The sequence below is a fragment of the Tenrec ecaudatus genome, chromosome 14 (assembly GCF_050624435.1).
Source record: "Tenrec ecaudatus isolate mTenEca1 chromosome 14, mTenEca1.hap1, whole genome shotgun sequence".
Classification (NCBI taxonomy): Eukaryota; Metazoa; Chordata; class Mammalia; order Afrosoricida; family Tenrecidae; genus Tenrec; species Tenrec ecaudatus.
Window position 1 is genome coordinate 85,861,571 of NC_134543.1, and position 19,163 is coordinate 85,880,733.

General features: G+C 46.8%; 1 protein-coding gene and 4 non-coding genes across 5 annotated transcripts; all 5 read left to right on the plus strand.

Moving 5' to 3' along the window:
* Positions 1 to 561: 561 nt before the first annotated feature.
* Positions 562 to 1,186, plus strand: LOC142426837 (epididymal secretory protein E3-beta-like). The gene has a single exon (XM_075532388.1). The coding sequence runs from the start codon at positions 562 to 564 to the stop codon at positions 982 to 984; it is 423 nt and encodes a 140-aa protein (XP_075388503.1). The 3' UTR covers positions 985 to 1,186.
* Positions 1,187 to 5,745: 4,559 nt separating this feature from the next.
* On the plus strand, positions 5,746 to 5,827 carry TRNAL-UAG (transfer RNA leucine (anticodon UAG)). The gene has a single exon. It is a non-coding gene; the product is annotated as a tRNA-Leu (tRNA).
* Positions 5,828 to 8,836: 3,009 nt separating this feature from the next.
* On the plus strand, positions 8,837 to 8,925 carry TRNAY-GUA (transfer RNA tyrosine (anticodon GUA)). The gene is given in 2 exon segments: positions 8,837 to 8,873; positions 8,890 to 8,925. It is a non-coding gene; the product is annotated as a tRNA-Tyr (tRNA).
* A 6,011-nt stretch (positions 8,926 to 14,936) lies between these two features.
* On the plus strand, positions 14,937 to 15,026 carry TRNAY-GUA (transfer RNA tyrosine (anticodon GUA)). Its single transcript is given in 2 exon segments — positions 14,937 to 14,973; positions 14,991 to 15,026. It is a non-coding gene; the product is annotated as a tRNA-Tyr (tRNA).
* Positions 15,027 to 16,138: 1,112 nt separating this feature from the next.
* On the plus strand, positions 16,139 to 16,227 carry TRNAY-GUA (transfer RNA tyrosine (anticodon GUA)). The gene is given in 2 exon segments: positions 16,139 to 16,175; positions 16,192 to 16,227. It is a non-coding gene; the product is annotated as a tRNA-Tyr (tRNA).
* The last annotated feature ends 2,936 nt before the right edge of the window (positions 16,228 to 19,163 follow it).

The following is a 19,163-nucleotide window of genomic DNA, read 5'->3' on the forward strand; positions in this document are numbered from 1 at the left end:
CGGAGCTTCCATACCACTCTCTTTTGAGCACATATGTGTATTCTTCTGAGAGTGGCTGGTAGGCAATTGGCTGAGTGAGCATAGGACAGGGCGTGAATGAATATCTGTGATTCTCAAAATAATCTTCAGGGAGTTTTTAATATTAAGTGGTATTTCCAGTTCTTAAAAAATGTTCATTGTTCATGAGGGAGGAGGAGCGGGGAGGCAGAGTGGAAAATGAGCTGATACCAAGGGCTCAAGTGGAAAGAAAATGTTTTGAGAATGATGATGGCAAGAAATGTATACACGTGCTTGACACAATGGATGGGTGGATTGTGATCAGAGTTGTACGAGTCCCCCATAAAATGATTTAAAAGAATAATAATAATTTAAAAAGAAGAAATGTTTATTATCTAGTGAGACTTTCCATGTTCTAGTTTGGGAACAAATAGTGAAATTAAGCCCAAGGGTCTCCATTAGCAGGGAAAGCAATCTCCGGGCAGAGCTGAGCTTCGGGGAGTGTTGGGTCACGCTTTCATTTCTCTCTTCCTTGTGGACCTGCAGGTGTTCCTGCTGACGGGGATGGCATCTTTTCTGAAACACCTGGGCCCTGCCTTGGTCCTACTGTTCTCCTTATGGGAACAACTTACACAAGGCCAGTGCGCCTCCTCTCGTCTGTTCATGAAACAGCACTACCTGAGCACGTCGAAGGAATTCAAGCTGTACACATGCGATGCCCTTATGAAGGAGAGAGAGGGTCTGAAAGACATGGAGGTCTTCATGTTCATCTATACCGGATGGCACCAGATCGACAGTGTGTGCAGGAAGACTTACACGGAACGGTACATCAATGTGAACGTGCGGAAGGATCAACCTTTCAAAGTGCTCCTCTGTTTTAAGAGGAGTTCAAAGCCTGCCTACATAGAGAGAAGGATGTACACTTACCTTCAGTTCCACTGTGACATGGACGGGTATGTGGATGCAATGGAAGATGTAACATTTTAAATATCATCCACACCTAGAAAGGCTCCTCCCGTCCCTAGGTACTCACTATATTGTCCAGTGCTTCCCAAGGGGCAGGGTCTGCTGACACCACCAGGCCTCACCCCTCCCTCCTGTACACTTCATGTGTTGCTATTTTCAAACTAGTTAGACACACAACATCATACATTGTTTCTAGATTCCATAACTTTATCTAGACTCTTCTCTGCCTGAAACACCCCTAGCCCCTGTGCTCATTGGCATTATTTATTTCTAGATTTCCCCCCAAGATTAAACTCCATGTATGAGTCCCAATAAAATGATATTTAAAGAAAAAAAGATTAAACTCTAGTGGCTTCTGTTTCCTGACTCACCCAGGGTTTTTTCTAATATGGACTCACCCACCCCCTGCCGACCAAGGAAATGGCAGGAGGACTGCAGCTGACACCTCGTGGACCACAGCAGGGGGAGAATCTAGCTCCGCATCAGTCCGGGAAGATTCCTATGAAGCAGAGATCAGACAAACCTCTATTCTCCACCCCCTTTTTTTTTTTTACCCTATTTTGACACCAACCATTCCTGCCATGACACTCTGTTTCATTGATGGGTCCCATAAGCTGCTGCAACGGCCAGGCAGAGCTCACAGACACTCGTGATTACGATGGCTCATTAGTGACGTTATCAGTTTACAAAATGGTAAGCATACAATTCTTTTGACCACAACGCCTCTTCTCAGCCACGCTCTGAGGTATTGTCCTTCTCCAGTCCTCAGCCCCTCGACCACATGATCCCTTGGCTCGTGTTCTTCTATGGGCCAGAAAGGCTGCCACTCTGCCTCATGGTCTTGGTGCTCCCCTGCTCTAGCTCAGCATCTCCCTGCTGTGGTTTCAGGTGCCTCTGGAGCTTTTGCCGCGCAGACAGGCATCTTGCACACGCGCTGATGGTGGCTCTTCTTTCTTAACGGTCATGGGATTCTTTCTCTTCTTGTTTCTGAAATGGCTCACTTATACACCCAGTGGAGTGGCAAACTTGACCAGTCTTCCCTATCAGTGCTTCACACACCCTATTTACATGCTCTCGTTCAATTTGGTTGACATTGAGAAGACCTGGAAGGAAGAGTCATATCAAGTCATTTCACTTCACCACAATACCCAAGTCTCATAAACTTCCTTTCCCTAAACACAGCTAAAATGTCTGGTATTTATGTGTGATGTGTGCAGAATGTGTCATGTAATTGGTATAGGTGGTATGTGTATGTGTGATAGATTTGCTTACATGTAATAAGTGCTGAAGGTTGATTTCAAGTGTGTTGCTATGTGTTTCCAATATATGTGATATGTTTTATGTGCTAAACTGGACACGAGTTGTGACCTGATATTGTGCTAGACATTGATTGCGGTGATATGCTGAGTCTCACTGATTGGGTATAAAACACATAGCATAACTCCAGGCACATAGTAGGTGCTCAGTCAAATATGACTTTCAGCTTCCTTCCTTTGGCTCAGCACTTTGATTTTGATAGAGCAAACATGTCAAGTACCTACCCATCAGTCATCTCCTCCCTCTGGCGTAAGAAGTTGGAGATTTCTAACATCACCGGAATGGACTTGATGGCAGTGAACTGAGTGAAAGGCTGTTATCTGTGTGGGAGCTAGACATTCTCACATCAATCAAAAAGAGTTCTCAGCCTTCTCTGAAACCCTGGGTAGCTCAAGACCACACAAGGGGGGGACACAACTCCAGCAGCAGTGAAAGCAACAACAAAACACCATGCTGGACTCAGACCCAGGCTCAGTCCTTAAAGAAGGGCATCTTTAGTGATCTCCTGTCCCCCAGATACTTGTCAAAATAGCTGCCAGGAAACAGGGGTCCACTCTGGCTTGCAGGTGAGGAAAGGAGTCAGAGGCTTCCCCAGCAGCAGGAGATAGGCTTCATACAATCAGAATTCGGGACAAAAGTTCCTCAAAGACTACTCATGTTGAGTAGTAGGGAGTGGGCACTGATTGAGTAGGCTATCCATTCATTGAATAGCAACAAAGAGAAGTAGGAGGCAAGCTTGTGTGTGTGTGTGTGTGTGTGTGTGTGTGTGTGTGTGTGTGTGTGTGATGGAGCAGTGGTTGGGCTGCTAACTGAGAGGTTAGTAGTTCTAAACTGCAAGGGCAGTACATTATTTAATATGGCTCTCTCTTCCAGCCAGTCTCTAACTCCCACCAAACTACCTTTCCCTGCTTGAGTCTGGCAAGAAGGTGGGGGAAGATAGTACGAGGATTCCTCTGTAATTGTGAATAGGATTCCCTGAAATGCCATCCTGCTGTATATAAAATGAGCTTCCTGAGGAGGAGGAGGAGGGATCTCATTATCAGCAAGAGCCAGGAGTGGAGGGCTGTTCTTTGAACCCACCATCCCTGTGCAGTGAGCCTTCTGGAACCAAAAGATAGCTATGGCATCTGAGGAGCAGCAGCAGAACTGGGAGCCAGAGCGTGGGGCAGAGTGATTGGCCTTCTACTCCCATGAAGTGTTATAACCTCTGAAACTCACAGGGGCAGTTCTACCCTGTCCTATAAGGTCACTATGAGTCAGAATTGACTTGATGGCAGTGAAAGAGAGAGTTAATGCTCAACCTTGACTTCCTCGAAGCTGGAAAGCTCAAACTCAAAGACTAGGAAAGTCTTTTATATTCTGGTCCGGAGGTGACAAGAGCAGCCAGTGTTTATCCATGCCCATCACCACCACCACTATCCCTCGTTTATCAAGAACTCTAGATTAAGAAGTTTATGCTTCATTTATTAAAGCTTATGAGTGCTTACTGCTCCAGCCCCTGAGCTTGAGCTTGGCAGAAGCCATGTGAGTCCCCTCCTTTCTGAGAAGTGACCAGCTAGATCCCCACAGCTTCATTTCCTGTGTGAATAATTCCTTCTGGGGAAAAGTTTGTCCTTTAGTTTCCTGGCCAAGAGTAAGCCCTCCTGCTTGCTGGGTTGACAACCCATTCAAGCCCAGTGAGCACCTGTGTTCACCTGGTTAGACATAGATCGTGGGGGAAGTGTTTGCAGTGGTCACATTTTGCAATCTTCAAAGATCAAGGGAGGATTCAAGTAATCAAGGATTACTGGGAGGATTAGGGTGGAGAAATGCAAATTTTCAGACCTGGTGGACATGATCCCCGAAGAAGCAACTATTACTTGGGGCTGAAGGATTGGTGTAAGCACTGGGGAGGGACAAGAAGTGGTCCTTTTTCAAACCACCATTTGTTCTTCTCATAAATACTCTTTGAAGCCTCCAGGGAAAGTTAACTGACTTAGAGCAAGCCGAAAGAGGCAACTCTATTGGTAAGAGCAGGTGGGTGTTTAACATCACCTGAGCATAATGGTGGCTTCAGAGGGGTTTCCTCGAGGTCCTGGCTCTCCAGTGGAATGCATTTCCTCCCATCTCCCACCCCCACCTGTTCATGGTCTTCATTGGGAAGGCAGGGGTCTTTCTTCCCTAGGGTCTTTCTCCACCAGGAAATGAAGGGAAGAGAAGGGTTGAGCAAGACAATCTGGTACTGAGATGCCACTCAGCAAGTTGGCAATGCCCATGGGGCAAGGTGGTGATTCAACTTGGGCAGACTTGAGCCAAGGATCCCTCACAGTCAACCTGTAAAATAAGCTTGATCTCCCCCGGCCCCCCTCCGGACCTCGCTCTCAAAGAGCACCAGAGTGATTTAACCCACAATCTGAACCCCTTTTTGTTAAACCAAGAGTACAGTGGCCTTGTGCATCAGTGCGCACTGGTTTGGGGACCCCAGAGAGTGAAGTGAATGTGTGGTATTTCAACACTCCACAAGAACCTGGATTAAATCCAAGTGTTGTCCTTTGCTCTGTGTCTCTGCTGGGATGTCGGAAAGGAGAGAACACTTTGAGGAGAAAAGGGGGTAAGCTCATTTCAAAAAGTGATGAAGGCACAGAGCTGGTCTGTGCCCTTCAAAGGGAGGGAAAGGAAGCTTCCCATCTTTGGTTTGCTCCTGTGAGAACCTTTGGGCTTGGGCTTACCCACCCAAATCGAAATCCTCATGTACACGCCACAGTCAGCGGCATTTATCTGGCTGACCTAGGCTGGAGAGAAACAGTAATACCAGGAGTGCTCACTGACCACTCATGGTTAAGCCCAAGTGCGTCTGCACCATAATCTTACCATTTTGCTCAACCCATTCATGAGACTTTGTTCTTGAAGATTGCTCTTTCATCCCATGTCTTAACTCCTCCAAACTACCGACACTTTTTTACATAGCCCCCTTCTCAGCTTCCTGTCACAAAAGAACGTCTACAGATCTCTATGATCTGAGTATCCCCTGGTACGCGATCCTAAGACCATACCGGTTTACTAGCCAACCGCGTTATCCTATGTCTTCTCTTGGGTCGTTCCTATCAGTGCACAAGCTGCTGAGGGCCCTCTTCCAATAAAAACCGCGCACTTCAGGAGCAAGAAGGGAGAACATCTACTTCTCAGGACATTTTTTTTTTCTTTTCCCCCTTCGCAGGACTTTTAAGTTACTCTTTACCCTGCGGGCTCCCGGAGGCTCCCTCCGCGCAGCTCCTTCTGGGTCCCCAAGGGAGTTAATGAACCCTAGAAAGAGTTGTAGTTTGGGTGTGAGGATGATGTGTAAAGCAGACATTGTATTTCTCCCCTCTTTTGGGACACGACACAGGTATTGTCCTTCAGCAGTTCTTGTTTAAACAGTGACTATCTATAAGACCGGCGCATTTCTTTACACAGTGTGAGAACTCTTGGGGGACCCTGTTGAGTGTGGGTAGTGTGGCCGAGCGGTCTAAGGCGCTGGATTTAGGCTCCAGTCTCTCCGGGGGCGTGGGTTCGAATCCCACCGCTGCCAAAGCCTTTTTAAAAAGGATAAGTTACTTACCTATTTACGCCACTATAAACTCCCCAATTCAATTTCTTCCATTAAAAATATCCACAAATAATTGTGATAGATAGCTGAAAGTTTTAAACGGGAAGAAGTTCATTATTTCCCCTCCACTGATAGCTCACAATTTACCCAGGTACATGAATCTGATGGAAAGACGTATATCATTAATCCTTTTCTATAATGTAAGCAGGCTAAAGAATCCCAGCTCCACACGATAACTTTCTGAAATACTGTATTCTCTACAAACTATTGATAGTTTGAACTGTGGAATGCAGAGGAGATGGTCTGAAATGTACACCCCCCCACTCACAACCACAATTACTAAAAAATCAATTTACTTACATATTAATAAAAGAAGAAGAACCAGAGCTTCTTAAAATGACTGATTCCAGGTTTGGAACAGAAAACATGCAGGATAATTCAGGTAAGAAAGAGATTTTTTTAAGGGGGTAATATAACTGATCATGTCAAAAGTTCACGAGACGCAACATAAAAATGTTTCCATTGCTCAAAAATGGAATAAATGGATTATCAAAATAATGAAATGAAAAAGGCCATTGATAGAAACTTGTCGAATGTCATTGTGTAATTTTTTAATGAAGAAAGAGAAGGGGAGTCTTTCTGGACAATCCTGTCTAAAGACGGCGCCCCTGTTTGGTTTCTGACACGCGTTCGCCAGGCCCAGGGCAGGTAAGCGATGAATCAAGCCAGGGTAGCATTCCATACATGGATGCCGCCAACTCTGGGAAAAACATCAGCGGGTGGAGGAGAAATGAAGGATGTGCAAAAGACAGGATTTGGAAGCACAGCTTCCAGATGGAGGAAATGCTTTGAAGGGGGCAACGGCCTTGTGTACCCACAAGGGCTGCTCTGGTTTCTGGAGGTTGCCTGGCAATTTCAGATTGTTTTGTTGTTGTTGTTGTTGAAGTCATCAAGAGTAATGACCTACATTCATGGTGGAGCAGAGCTGATATTGTGTTTAAGGTGAACAGTTTATCCTTCCTGTTCAAATTTCCAATGAGAAATAGATTTCTTATAGAAATTAAATCTCCTTATTTAACCAAAAGTAGAAAGATGAGGCTTTCTACTGTCATAAGGAGTTTCAGTCTTGGAGTCTACATGGCAGTTCTCCCCGCCCTGGAGGTCACTATGACTTGGAGTCGACTCCATGGCGGTAAGTTGGGTTTGTTTTTTTTTTAGTTATTTAACCAATAACATGATAAAATATAAATAATTCACCACACTAATGGTTCAACAGTGGCAATACGATAAAATCAGCATTCTTCACCATGTCACACTTTCCAGTTGAAGTAAAGTCAAGGAAAAAGAGTATGAAAAAGTGCCCCCAGTGGCATTTAAAAAAATCGTTTTATTAGGGGCTAATACAACTCTTATCACAATACATACATACAGCAATTATGTAAAGCAAGTTTGTACATTCATTGCCCTCATCATTCTCAAAACATTTGCTCTCTACCTAAGCTCCTGGCATCAACTCCTCATTTTCCCCCTCCCTCCCAACTCCCCCCTTCCTCATGAATCCTTGATAATTTATAAATTATTATTTTGTCATGAAGAAAGAAACATTTTTAATTCATCACCAGTGGGGAGAACTAGGGCAACAATTATATTTAATGACAGAAATAAGAAATTAGAAACAATATAGCAAATCCTACAAGTTTATTCCAGTTGTGACATAGTGGATGAAACAATAGTCATGTAATATCAGGGATTTTACCATGAAGAGATCAAAGTACCCCATATGAACCCACTGAAGAATAGCAATATCAAAGACTAGACTCTGGTGTGCCTCCTGACGTGATACATAAAATATAACGTGCAGAAGACCACTTATAGAGTATTTTCGTGAAATTCTACACGCACGGTACATGCAGACATATTTTAAACAAGCGCAGTGTGTGGGAACTAAAGCAGTTTGGTGTCTATATTGAAAGAGATATCCCCAGTTCCAACATCATGGGCCCTTTGATAGCTCAGCTGCTAGAGCTGAGGACTGTAGATGGGGGTACCTGTAGTTATCCTTAGTTGGCGGGTTTGATTCTGGCATTGAAGGAGGTGCCTACCCATTTTGTGCAAACCCATCTGCGCACTAATTTTGTGCAAACCTACCTACTCATTACTTAATCCGCAACTCCCTGGATCAGTGACAGTCTCGGAAACTCACAGGGGCACTTCTACCCTCCCATGAGGGTCTCGCCTTAATGAGAGAGCATGGGTTTGGATTTGCCTTTATTAATATTCTGGAATAACTAATTCAGCACTGTATGCTCCCACGGGCACCCGCCGAATCCAATGATCTAGGTGGACAAACCAGCTATCCAAGGTCTACGTTTGAAAGTTCACCGGCATACCGGTCACCGGGGAGCTAATGAATGGTTCCCCCAATTCTTGTCACGGACAGGGTGCAGTTATTGTCTGATAGACCTCCCCTGACAGTTGTCTAGGGGACTCCGTCAGCTGCCCTACAACGTGGGGACTTTTGCTGAAGGAGCGAGGTCCTCTTAATGCTGGGAAGGTGATGTTTGGGGCGGGGGAGGGGCGTGTCTACAGGACCCGGCAGTTGGCTGGTGTCTGCCAGATGGCGCTTTCCTTTGGTTTGGTTCTGCCCTTGCCTGTTACACACCTTTTGCACTCATCTTGCCACTGATCCGCCTCATTTGGGCCGTCCTGGGGCTGCCATGCAACAAGTACTGGTGGGGGTGAGGTGGGTGCGGCCACCGGGAAGGGCCCTAAACCATGTTGAAAATGACTTCTCCAGTAACCGCGAACTCCCAACCCCAGCGCCACCGAGCCAATGATTTGGTGCCACAGGAAAAGCTTGCTGTGGCAACGAGTGCGGGCGTCTGTCCAGAGGTGGGCTGCACCCAGAGACATGAAGGGACTCGAAATGTTCCATTGACCTCCACTAGCCCCTGTCGTGAGAGACACCTCCACCAAGAGAGTAACAGGAACCCTTTGATAGCTCAGCTGGTAGAGTGGAGGACTGTAGGTTACACAAGATGGACATCCTTAGGTCGCTGGTTCGATTCTGGCTCGAAGGAGTTGTGTTCTTTTTACACCTTTGCACACACCGTCATGCTGCTGTCTGCCTTCCAGGAAAAGAGAGCTGTGTTGTTGACCGCAGAAAACACCTGTTCTTGCTCTGCAAACCTACCTTCCAACAACCAATGACTTTCTGCTGTGATTCTCATAGAGCAGTTCACCAACCTGGCCACCCGCGCTTTAGCCACAAACTCCTGTACAGCCACGTGCGCAAACTAGCTACTTAAGGCATAATTCCGGCACCCGGAAGGCATACTGGTCGGTATGGCACCCTGAGACAAACCATTTCTCTCTCCTCCTTCTACAGCTTTCTGTATCTCTGCCCCTCTCCTGCCCTCCCAATCTCTTTCGCTCCTCTCCTTTCAACCCTCTATATCCGTCTCCCTGTCTCTTTCATATGTCTATGCTTTCATATGTGTCTTTTGCTTTCTTTCTTTTTGGTAAGTATCTCCTATGTCTACCTGGCACTGACAAATAACCATTGCCCTACTAACCGCAAGTATGGTGGTTCAAACCCACCAACCATATAGTGGAAGACAGATGAGGCTGTCGACCTGGAAAGTTTTACCATTTGGGAAACCTTGTATTTAGGGTCACTAGACATTGGAATGGACTTGATGATAGGAGACTCGTTTTGTTTTTCTTTCTCTATCTCCCATCCTCTTGCCCTCTGTCCCTCCCATGCCAATATATGTCTATCAACACACCCAGAAAACTGCCATCATCCCTACGGTTCACCTACTTGGCCACAGATCTATCATCTTCATTGAGAACCTTCAGCTGTCTGCCAATTCCACACCTGCACTACAACTTTCGTCAGGAGGGTTATCAGCTGGCCTTGATGGTCTTGCAAAGGACACCCAATGCCTCACTCAAGTTGTCTGTCAGCGTGAAGGTACAGGTATAGACTCCCCTCAGAGGTGCCTGTGCTGGGGAGTTGTGTCTTTTGTTGGAAGAATGATGATTTCTCAGGGGCAAAGCAGCAGAAATGATTATCCCTTAACTCCTGGTGGCGAGTGCTACCAGAGAGGGAGAGGAGGAGAATGGAGGATTGCAAATGTGTGGACAGAGGTGCTCCAAGTGTTAGGGGTTATGAAGAGGTGCGGGGAGGGGCGTCCAAGGTTTGGGTGCCATTGAAGTGTGGCATTGGTGCCAGCTCCCATGTGGCAAAGGGTACACAGCTTCTTCACCTGCATTAACCATACCAGCTGTCTGCTCCTCTAAAAAAAAATTTAGTCTTGGAAACTCAGAGGGCAATTCTACTCTCTCTTATGGGGTCGCTATTAGTCAATACTGATGGCAGTGAGTTTTTAATGCAAAGGTCCCTAAAAGAATCCCTGCTTGTGGTACATGCTCAACTGCTGACCACACACAAGATCTATGGTTCAAACCCACTAAGCTCTCTACAGGGGAAAGTTGAGACTTTTCCTGATCTGATGAAGATTGCATCCTCAGGAGCTCTACATGGGACCACTCGGTTTAAGTCGACTTGATAGAGTGGTTGTTATTTTGCGGCTATGTGGCTCAGCTGCTAACAGAAAGGTGTGCAATTCGAAGTCATCAGCCAATTATTTGCTTTCGCAAATTCCACCGCCTTGGAAATCCTATGGGGCAGTTCTACTCTGTCCTACAGGGTCGCTGTGATCTGAAGTGGCTGGATCACTCGGATTTGGATGGCAGCCACTCATTGAGTGGCAAATCTTTCCTTTTCCGCTTCTACCCTTCCCTCTCCGAGCCACTCTCAGGCATCCTCGCACGGGCTTCACTACTCCCACCTCTCTAGGGGTACATCTAAAAGGCCCCGGGGAAGATCCTTAAAACTGCAGGGACAGGTGCCTTGCTGTGTCCTAAAGCCTACAGAAGCCCAGCACAGAATGTCAGGTGCAGACGGTCTCCTTTCAAAGGTGGTTCCCACCAGCTGAAGGAAGGAGTCTGGGACGCAAAACGGTCAGGGGATTTGGTCTCCGCTCCTTTCTTGAATAACCTATCTACAGGTTTTCTAATGTGCACCCTTTGATAGCTCAGCTGGTAGAGTGAAACCCTGTAACCAAGAGTAGTCTGGACATCCTTAGGTCTTTGGTTTGATCCCAGCTCAAAAGAGGTGTGTGAAGTTTTTGTTGTACCTTCTTTTCTACCTTCCAAACATTCTGCTCACTACTAATGGTTCCCCCTCTGCCTCATCCTCACAGAACGCATCTACCTACCAACTGCCTGTGCCCTTCCACCTCCTTCTTCAGTTGGAAGCCAGCACTTGGGTGGCCATTGAGAACTTTTTCCATATGTAAACTCGGAGGGTTACAAAGCAGGTGCACAAGCAAAAGTGGTGAAGAAAGCTGATGGAGGCCAGCTATCAAAAGATATAGCATCTAGGGTCTTAACGAATTGAAGGTAAACAAGTGGCCACCTATCTCAGAAGCAACAATTGCCACATGGAAGGAGCACACCAGCTTGTGTGATTACACGGTGCTGAAGGGATCAGTTATCAGGCATCAAAGACCCACAGGGGGAAAAAAAGAATATCAATGTGCGCTCACTTCACTGATATGATCGCTGAAGACAAATGGGTGCATAAGCAAATGTGGTGAAGAAAGCTGATGTTGCCCGGCTATAAAAAGATATAGCATCCGGGGTCTAAAAGCTTGAAGGTAAACAAGAATCAAACTAGCTGAGAATCAACAAAGGTCACATAGAAGAACACACCAGACTGTGCGATCACAAGGTTTCGAATGGATCAGGTATCAGGCATTATCAGAACAAAAAATCATATCATTGTGAATGAGGAGGGGAGTGGGAAGTGGAGACCCAAAGCCCATTTGTATCCACTGGACATCCCTTCCAGAAGGGTCTCGGGGAGGAGATGAGCCAGTCAGGGTGTGATGTAGCAACGATGAAACATACAACTTTCCTCTAGTTCCTAAATGCTTCCTCCCCACCCCCTCCCCACTATCATGATATCAGTACTACCTTACAAATCTGGCTAGACCAGAAGATGTACACTGGTACAGATAGGAATCAGAAACACAGGGAGTCCAGGGCAGATGATCTCTTAAGGACCAGTGGTGTGAGGGGTGATACTGGGAGTTTAGATGGAGGGTGGCTTGGAAAGGGGGAACTGATTATTAGGATCGACATGTGACCTCCTCCCTGCGGGATGGACAACAGAGAAGTGGGTGAAGGGAGACGTTGGACAGGGCAAGATATGACAAAATAATAATTTATAAATAATCAAGGGTTCATGAGGGAGTGGGGAGCAAGGAGGGTGGGGAAAATGAGGAGCTGATGCCAGAGGCTAAGGTGGAGAGCAAATGTTTTGAGAATGATGAGGGCAATTAATGTACAAATGTGCTTTACACAATTGACATATGTATGGATTGTGATAAGAGTTGTATGAACCCCTAATAAAATGATTAAACAAACAAATGAAAAATGTTTCCATGTGTGCATAAGTAAGTGTGGTGAAGAAGTCTGGTGGTGCCAGGCTATTGAGAGATATAGTGTCTGGGGATTTAAAGGCTTGAAAGTAAACAAGCGGCCCTCTAGCCCAGAAGCAACAAAGCCCACATGGAAGCAGCACACCAACATGTGTGATCATGAAGTGCCGAGGGGATCAGGTTTCAAGTAACAAAGGCAGGGGAAAAAATAATACCATTGTGAATGAGGGGAGTGTGTGATGGGGACTCAATGCCCATCTGTAGACAACTGGACATCCCTTGCAGAGGGGTAGTGGGGAGGAGATGAGTCACTCAGGGTTCAGTGTAGCAATAATGAAACTCCTAACCTTCCTCTAGTTCTTAAATGCTTCCTCCCCTCCAACTGTCATGATCCCAATTCTACCTTGCAACCTGGTTAGACCAGAGGATGCAGAGCGATACAGTTGGGATCTGGAAATACAGGGAATCTAGGACAGATGAACCGCTGAGGACCAATGGTGAAATTGGAGATACCAGGAGGGAAGGGGGTGTAGAAAGGGGGAACCGAGTTGGGGATCTATACATAACCTCCTCTCTGGGAGATGGGCAACAGGAAAGTGGGTGAAGGGAGATGCCGGGCAGTATAAGATAAGAGAAAATAATAATTTATAAATTATTAAGGGTCCATGAAGGAGGGCAGAGCGGGGATTTAGGGGGAGGGAGAAAAGGAAAATGAGCTGATTCTAGGAACCCAAGTGGAAGACGAATTTTGAGAATGATGAGGGCAATGAATGTACAAGGGTACTTTACTCAACTGATGTATGTATGGATTGTAATAAGAGTTGTATGAGCCCAAATAAAATTATTTACAAAAATGATAATAAAGTTATGTTGACACTATACTGTAGTATAGTGTGTCACATTAAAAAAAAGAAAGGAAAAATGTTTCCATTGCTCAGAAATGGAATAAATGGATTATCAAAATAACGAAATGAAAGATGGCAACTGATAGAAACGTTGAATAACATTGTAGGTAGCCACTTTTTAATGGAGAAAGAAACATTTATCATTGGTCACTGGTGGGGAGAACCCGGACAACAACTACATTTAATGCCTAAGAAGCAAACATTCTCCCTAACTGCCATGTATAAATTCTATTTTAGGATAATCAGACAACTTCAGTTGGTGAGTAAACCCTCTCTGAAGAAGTATCTTCAAAAACCATGAGAGAAATATGAAATTAGAAACAATTTAGCAAGTCCTACAAGTTTATTCCAGTTGTGATATAGTGGATGAAACAATACTCATGTAATGTTAGGGATTTCACAATGAAGCCAGTAAACTACCCTGAATGAACCCATTGATTAAGAGTAACATCAAAGACTAGACTATGGTGTGCCTCCTGAGTAGATACATAAAATATAACGTGCAGATGACCACTTATAGAGTATTTTCGTGAAATTCTACACTCACGGTAAATGCAGAAAATTCTTCAAAGTTGTATTCTAAACAAGTGAAAAGAATGTGGGAACTAAAGCAGTTGGGTGTGTATATTGAAAGAAATATCCCCAAGTATTCATGTAACAGGCACTTTGATAGCTCAGCTGGTAGAGTGGAGGACTGTAGGTGGGGTACCTGTCTTAGGTCAGTGGTTTGATTCCTGATTGAAGGATATTCCTGGTAATTTTGTGCAGACCTATCTGCGCACTACTTAGTCCGTGAGTCAGTGACAGTCTCGGAAACTCACAGGGGCACTTCTACCCTCCCAGGCGGGTCTCGACTTGATGAGCGAGCTTGGGTGTGGATTTGTCTTTATTAATAATCCGGAAAACTCATTCCGCACTGTATGCTCGCACGGGCACCCGCACTTTGCCCTATCTTCACCAATCCGATGATCTAGGTGGACAAACTAGCTATCCAAGGGGTACGTTTGAAAGTAGACCTGCATACCAGTCAGGGAACTTCATGGCATCTTCCAGGAAGCCGTGTTTGCTCTCCTACCCCCATCACCCCACTCCTCCTCTAGGCTTTTGGTCCCTGCCTCTTGCTATACAAAAGGGCCTTTCTATGGAAGCCGGCGTAAACTAGAATTATGGGAGAAAGACCATTTCTAGGACAGGTAGCTACTTGAGGGAGACCAGCCGCCGGAGGTGGGTCCCTGTTTCCATTCCCCATTGAGGACTACTGAGCCCACTGGGCTAGAGAATGAGGAGCCAGGTCCGACCTGGGGCGAAGCAACCATCAGGGAGCTGTGCAGGTTTCCTGTCGCCCCCTCCCCCCCACCATCCATTCGTTCTTGCCTTCATCACCTCTCCCCACGCCCCACCCCACCACTTGCCAGAACGCTCCCAGCCGCTTGCCAAGCCTGGAGGACGGTGGTTCTCGTGAGGGAGGACGGGTGGAAATGGCAACGGTGGGGCCCAGGGAAGAACCCCAGAGATCTTTGCAGTTGCCCTCCTGGCTGTGAGCAAACGCCAGCGGAAACCCAAGGCAGGCTATTAGACAGGAGATTCACGCAATTGCAGGGGCAGAAAGCTGTTGAGTACCTTGGCCTCCCACCTTTCTTGAAATAGATATCCCCAGCTTATCCCAAAGTGCACCCTTCGATAGCTCAGCTGGTAGAGCGGAGGACTGTAGACAAACTGCTGCTAGACATCCTTAGGTCGCTGGTTCGACTCCGGCTCGAAGGAGTTGCTATGCACATTCTTTTGGGTGGGTTGCATATCATAGGCACACCTTAGTGCATGTCCACTCTCACCTAGCTACCTTACTTCAAAGTAGCATCACCCAGCCCAGCTTTGCTGGACCACCAACACCTGTGCACCCGCTGCCAGGAAATACATCTGGTCCTCCTTCAAACACACCTGCAATTTACCTGTGTTTGGTTCTATTCTCAATAGCATTGGATCCACCAATCAGGCACCAGCGTTGTGTGCTTCACAGTGAAATGCTGGGGGCTCACAGGCATGCCTGCCAGGAACAAGCACCGCTTCCTGAAAAGTTTCTCCTTCCATCTGGATCTCTGCCTCCCCGTGTGTCTCTCTCCTTCAGGTCTGTAAACGTCTTACACATCTAGCAACACGGAGCAAACACTTGCCCTCCAATGGTTAAGCCACAGATCTGCCACGCGGAGAAGCCCCAAGTCTGCTGAGTCTGCACCCCCACTGAGGCCTGCGGGGGGCCCAGAGGGCAACACCTTGACGGTCACCGAGGGGCTTGAATGTTTCCCCCAAGTTCTTGTCACTGACAGGGTGCAGTTGTTGTCTGATAGACCTCCCTGACAGTTGTCTGGGGGCCCGTGACACCGCCCTACAATGTGGGGACTTTTGCTGAAGGATGAGGTCGCCTTAAGGCTGGGAAGACGGTGTTTGGGGCGGGGGAGGGGCGTGTCTACAGGACCCAGCAGTTGACTGGCGTCTGTCACGTGGCGCTTTGGTTTGGTTTGGTTCTGCCCTTGCCTGTAGCACACCTTCTGCACTCATCTTGCCACTGGTCCGCCTCATTTGGGCCGTCCTGGGGCTGCCATGCAACAAGTACTGGTGGGGGTGAGGTGGGTGCGGCCCCCGGGAAGGGCCCTAAGCCCTGCTGAAAATGGCTTCTCCAGTAACCGCGAACTCCCAACCCCAGGGCCACCGAGCCAATGATTTGCTGCCACAGGAAAAGCTTGCTGTGGCAACGAGTGCGGGCGTCTGTCCAGAGGTGGGCTGCAGCCAATCGGAGACATCAACGGGATCGAAATGTTCCATTGACCTCCACTACCACCTGTCTTGAGAGACACCTCCACTAAGGAATCGAAAGGCACCCTTCGATAGCTCAGCTGGTAGAGCGGAGGACTGTAGGTTACACAAGATGGACATCCTTAGGTCGCTGGTTCGATTCCGGCTCGAAGGAGTTGTGCTCTTTTACACCTTTGCACACGGTCATGCTGGTGTCTGCCTTCCAGGATAAGAGAGCTGTGTTGTTGACTGCAGGAAACACCTGTTCTTGCTCTGCAAACCTACCATCCAACAACCAATGACTTTCTGCTGTGATTCTCAGAGCAGCTCACCAACCTAGCCAGCCGCGCTTTAGCCACAAACTCTTGTACAGCCAAGTGCGCAAACTAGCTACTTAAGGCATAATTCTGGCACCCGGAAGGCATACTGGTCGGTATGGCACCCTTAGCCAAACCATTTCTCTCTCCTCCTTCTCCCTCTACAGCTTTCTGTATCTCTGCTCCTCTCCTGCCCTCCCAATCTCTTTCTCTCCTCTCCTTTCCACCCTCTATATCTGTCTCCCTGTCTCTTTCATATGTTTATGCTTTCATATGTGTCTTTTGCTTTCTTTTTGATATGTATCTCCTATGTCTACCTGGCACTGACAAATAACCAATGCCCTACTAACCACCAGCCATACAGTGGAAAGCAGATGAGGCTTTTGACCTGGAAAGATTTACAGTTTTGGAAACCCTGTATCTAGGGTCACTAGACATCAGAATGGACTTGGTGATAGGAGGCTCATTTAGTTTTTCTTTCTCTGTCTCTAAACCTCTTGCCCTCTGTCCCTCCCATGCCAATATATGTCTATCAACACACCCAGAAAACTGCCATCATCCCTACGGTTCACCTACATGGCCACAGATCTATCACCTACACTGAGAACCTTCAGCTGTCTGCCAATTCCACACCTTCACTACAGCTTTCATGTCAGGAGGGTTATCCTCTGGCCTTGATGGTCTTTCAAAGGACACCCAATGCCTCACTCAAGTTGTCTGTCAGCGTGAGGGTGCAGGTAAGGACTCCCTTCAGAGGTGCCTGTGCTGGGGAGTTGTGTCTTTTGTTGGAAGAACGATGATTTCTCAGGGGCAAAGCAGCAGAAATGATTATCCCTTAACTCCTGGTGGCGAGTGCTACCAGAGAGGGAGAGGAGGAGAATGGAGGATTGCAAATGTGTGGACAGAGGTGCTCCAAGTGTTAGGGGTTATGAAGAGGTGCGGGGAGGGGCGTCCAAAGTTTGGGTGCCATGGAGTATGGCATGTGTTCCAGCTCCGATGTGGCATAGAGCACACAGCTTCTTTCTTCACCTGCTTAACCATGCCAGCTGTCTGCTCCCCTTAAAAACATTAAGTCTTGGAAACTCAGAGGGCAATTCTACTCTATCTTATGGGGTTGCTGTTAGTCAACACCGATGGCAGTGAGTTTGTTAATGCAAAGGTCCCCAGAAGAACCCCTGCTGGTGCCATGTGTAAGTGCTGGACTGCTGACCAGAAGATCTATGGTTCGAACCCACTAACCTCTCTACATGGGAAAGGTGAGACTTTCCGATATGATGAAGATTACATCTACAGGGCCCCTCCATGGGACCACTCGGTTTAATTTGACTTGATGGAAGTAGAGTGGTTGTTGTTATTTTGCAGCTAAGTGGCTCAGCTGTTAACCGAAAAGTGTGAATTTCGAACTCACCAGCCGACTATTTGCTTTCCCAAATTCCACCGCCCTGGGGGTCCTATGGGGCAGCTCTATTCTGTCCTACAGGGTCGCTGTGATCCGGAGTGGCTGCACCGCTCGGATTTGGTTGGCAGCCACTCATTTAGTGGCCACTCCATTCCTTTTCCGCCTCTACCCTTCGCACACCCTTCTAGCCCCTCTCGCGCACCCTCCCACCGGCTTTCCCTCCTCCCACCGGCTTTCCCTCCTCCCACCGGCTTTTCCTCTTCTCACCTGCTTTTCCTCTTCCTACCTCTCTAGGGGTGGATCTAAAAGGCCCAGGGCAAGAGCGTTAAAATTGCGGGGATGTGTGTCTTGTTGTGGCCCAAAGCCTACTTAAACTGAGCGCAGAATGTAAGCTGCGGACATTCTCCCTTCAGAGGCGGTTCCCACCAGCCAAAGGAAGGAATCTGGGAAGCAAAACGGTCAGGGGATTTGGTCTCCGCTCCTTTCTTGAATAACCTATCCACAGGTTCAACGATGTGCACCCTTGGATAGCGCAGCTGGTAGAGTGGAGGACTGTAGTTGACTTGAAGGAGGTGTTTGAACGATTTGTAGTACCTTCTTTCTCACTTTCAAAATGTTCCCTTCACTACTAAGGGTTTCCCCTCTGCCTCATCCTTACAGAACACATCTACCTACCAACTGCCTGTGCCCTTCCACCTCCTTCTTCAGTTGGAAGCCAGCACTTGGGTGGCCATTGAGAACTTTTTCCATCTGTAAGCCTGGAGGGTGACAGGCAGTTCTGACATACTTGCTATTTTAATGTACTCCTTGTTTTATTATGACAAGTATTAATCTGACATATGTGGCTGTGATGTTGTGAGTCAATATTATTGAAAATTTGTCTTATGATCAGCTCCCATTACTTGTGTAAATAGTGTCCAGACACTTAAGAGTTCAATCGATACAAATCAACAATTAACGTATTGCGGTTCGTAGTTTGCATTTCTTTTTCCCAAGTGTTTTCAATTTGATACCACTGGCTAAATTAATGACATGATCAATAGAATTACCTTATGCCCCATGGTGCGATTCAAATAACTTAGCAAGGGGTTCAATACGCAATGACTGTTTTAAGTATAGGGAAAAGACATACCGAAAGTTACTTTATTACTTCATAGTTAATACCTAAAGAAGAACAATAACAGAGGCACACAAGATTATGTTATAAGAAAGTAGGTTTTGCTGTTTGTATTGTTTGTGCTCATAGGAGGGTGTATCTCAGAGGTATTATGTCACAGGGGGTCACCCTCTCTAAGTCGAGCTATATGTCTTTCTGTTTCTTGGCATACGAAAAACAGGAGTGACGAACTTACAGAGGCAGCAAGTAGAATTAGGGTTTTTTTTAAGGGGGGACCA

Coding starts and splice junctions, on each gene's coding strand:
- LOC142426837 (XM_075532388.1), top strand. CDS start 562: ATGGCATCTTTTCTGAAACACCTGGGCCCTGCCTTGGTCCTACTGTTC.